The sequence below is a fragment of the Nomascus leucogenys genome, chromosome X, assembly GCF_006542625.1.
Source record: "Nomascus leucogenys isolate Asia chromosome X, Asia_NLE_v1, whole genome shotgun sequence".
Taxonomy (NCBI): Eukaryota; Metazoa; Chordata; class Mammalia; order Primates; family Hylobatidae; genus Nomascus; species Nomascus leucogenys.
This window is the reverse complement of record NC_044406.1, coordinates 118289373-118292062: the sequence shown is the minus strand read 5'-3', so window position 1 is coordinate 118292062 and position 2690 is coordinate 118289373. Positions and strand designations below refer to the sequence as shown.

Below are 2690 nucleotides of genomic sequence, written 5' to 3'. Positions count from 1 at the left end.
ATACTGGATGTAGAGGCTGGTAAGTTTGTAATTGACATACAAGGAAGTTAAGAAATGGATTAACTTGAGATGGCTACTGTTTTCTCCATGAATCAGGAGTTGAGATCATACAGTGAGAATGAGAACATAGGGTTGGAGTGGAAAAGAGAAAAGCAGAAGATAAGGGAAATACAGATGTTTTGCTGAGTAATGTGGAACATTGACATTGAACACCAGGTGGGTATTTAGTCATTCATTTTTGTGGTGGGGAGATTTCTTTCCCCCAGCAACCTTGGTATAGATATAAAGAAGGCAGAAGCTCTTTCCCATCAGTGTGCCACTGAAGATCCTGGTGTCGCCATGGGTCGCCGCTCCACCCGTTGTTACTGGTATTGTAAGAACAAGCCGTACCCAAAGTCTCGCTTCTGCCGAGGTGTCCCTGATGCCAAGATTCGCATTTTTGACCTGGGGCGGAAGAAGGCAAAAGTGGATGAGTTTCCGCTCTATGGCCACATGGTGTCAGATGAATATGAGCAGCTGTCCTCTGAAGCCCTGGAGGCTGCCCGAATTTGTGCCAATAAGTACATGGTAAAAAGTTGTGGTAAGGATGGCTTCCATATCCGGGTGCGGCTCCACCCCTTCCACGTCATCCGCATCAACAAGATGTTGTCCTGTGCTGGGGCTGACAGGCTCCAAACAGGCATGCGAGGTGCCTTTGGAAAGCCCCAGGGCACTGTGGCCAGGGTTCACATTGGCCAAGTTATCATGTCCATCCGCACCAAGCTGCAGAACAAGGAGCATGTGATTGAGGCCCTGCGCAGGGCCAAGTTCAAGTTTCCTGGCCGCCAGAAGATCCACATCTCAAAGAAGTGGGGCTTCACCAAGTTCAATGCTGATGAATTTGAAGACATGGTGGCTGAGAAGCGGCTCATTCCAGATGGCTGTGGGGTCAAGTACATCCCCAATCGTGGCCCTCTGGACAAGTGGTGGGCCCTGCACTCATGAGGGCTTCCAATGTGCTGACCCCCCCCTTAATACTCACCAATAAATTCTACTTCCTGTCCAAAAAAAAAAGGCAAAAAATTATAGTTCAAATATCTGAGGATACTAATAAGAATATAGAATTATGGACAATAGGGTTTAGGCTTCATAGAAAAGGAAGTAATGAGAGAGGAATAATAAAGGTCTTGATGCTGTCCATATACAGGTGTAATAAAAGCAATGGAATGAAAGAAGTGGAAAAATGGATGGCTATTGATAAAGTGGAAAAATTTAAGATTTCAAAGATGAAGCAGCTTTTGGTAATGACAAAGTCCAGAGTGTTGCTCTGGAAGTGGGTAGTTGAAGTGGAGAGTTGATGAACATTAAGAAATAGAGAGGCCAGAGTATTTGAAGATTGTCCATTTTGGACGTGGGAGTCACCAAAGATGATGGTGGCAGGGCTTGGAATGGAGAGGAAGATTGTCAGCCAAGGTCTCCAATGAATGACAGAGAGTGGTCAAGAGGTTGATAGATTACACCAGAAGGGATCAAGTATCTTGTCTATTAAAAAACATTTAATTTCTGGAAATATCAAATTTCCTATTGTTATGTCCAACATTTTTCAAATTCTGGTATCAACCTAAATTGTTAGCCTGACTGCAATCTATTTACCTTCATACAACTTCCATCACAACCTCAATGGGCTATTGCCATTCCCTGAACAGATGCCATATGCTCCATTATGCATTTCCTAATCCTTCCTCTGAAGTTCCATAGTATTTTACTAGAGCCACACCTGGAGCTTAGGGCTTTTATTACAGTTATTTATACACATATCTTCTCCCCTACTGGTGTGTTTGACCCTAGGATTGATATCATATACATTTTTGTAACACCCATAGTGCCTTTCAAGTAGCAAGCAATTGATGAATATTTAAATATTTGTTGAATATTTATAAGTCTTTAAAATCACAACTAGAATATGTTTGAACCAATTGTAGAACCTATGTAAGTTAAACAAAGATATATATTTATTCATTCATCTTCAGGAAGGAATTTATTTTTTTAATGGCTGCAAAATTCTGCAAATTATACAACGATGTAGGAATCTATTAACAAAGTCTGGTTTATTAAGATACAGGAGTTTTTCAATGAGAGTATATGGACACAGGGAGGGGAACATCACACACTGGGGCCTTTTGGGGAGTAGGGGATAAGGGTAGGGATAGCATTAGGAGAAATACCTAATGTAGATGACAGGTTGATGGGTGCAGCAAACCACCATGGCACATGTATACCTATGTAACAAGCTGCACGTTCTGCACATGTATCCCAGAACTTAAAGTATAATAAAAAAAGAAAAAAAGATACAGGAGTTTTTGTATATGAAGCAAACAGTCCTAACATATTAAAACATTCTTACAACTCCAGATACGTGGTGATTTCCTAGAATGTTGGCTTTTCCTTTACAAAATGCCATTGACAAGAGTATTTGAAAGGAATCTATATCTTATCAGAACATCAAAGAATAATGTAAACAAGATGTGATGACATAAAATAAAATGAGACATAAATATCCTCTGTATTATGTTTACTGCACATCATGATGCCTATTACTACTGGAATTATTAAGGCACATTAAGGAGCCTGGAATTTGGTATTTTTATGTTGTAAATCATACATACATGTATATATGTATGTATATGTATATATATACTTTTTAATAAAAA

General features: G+C 40.0%; 1 protein-coding gene across 1 annotated transcript; it reads left to right on the top strand.

Annotated features, from left to right (window-relative positions):
• Nucleotides 1–291: 291 nt before the first annotated feature.
• Nucleotides 292–1053, top strand: LOC100589419 (60S ribosomal protein L10-like). Its single transcript, XM_030807539.1, has one exon. It carries the CDS (start codon nt 340–342, stop codon nt 982–984), a length of 645 nt encoding a protein of 214 aa, XP_030663399.1. The 5' UTR covers nt 292–339; the 3' UTR covers nt 985–1053.
• Nucleotides 1054–2690: the final 1637 nt, after the last annotated feature.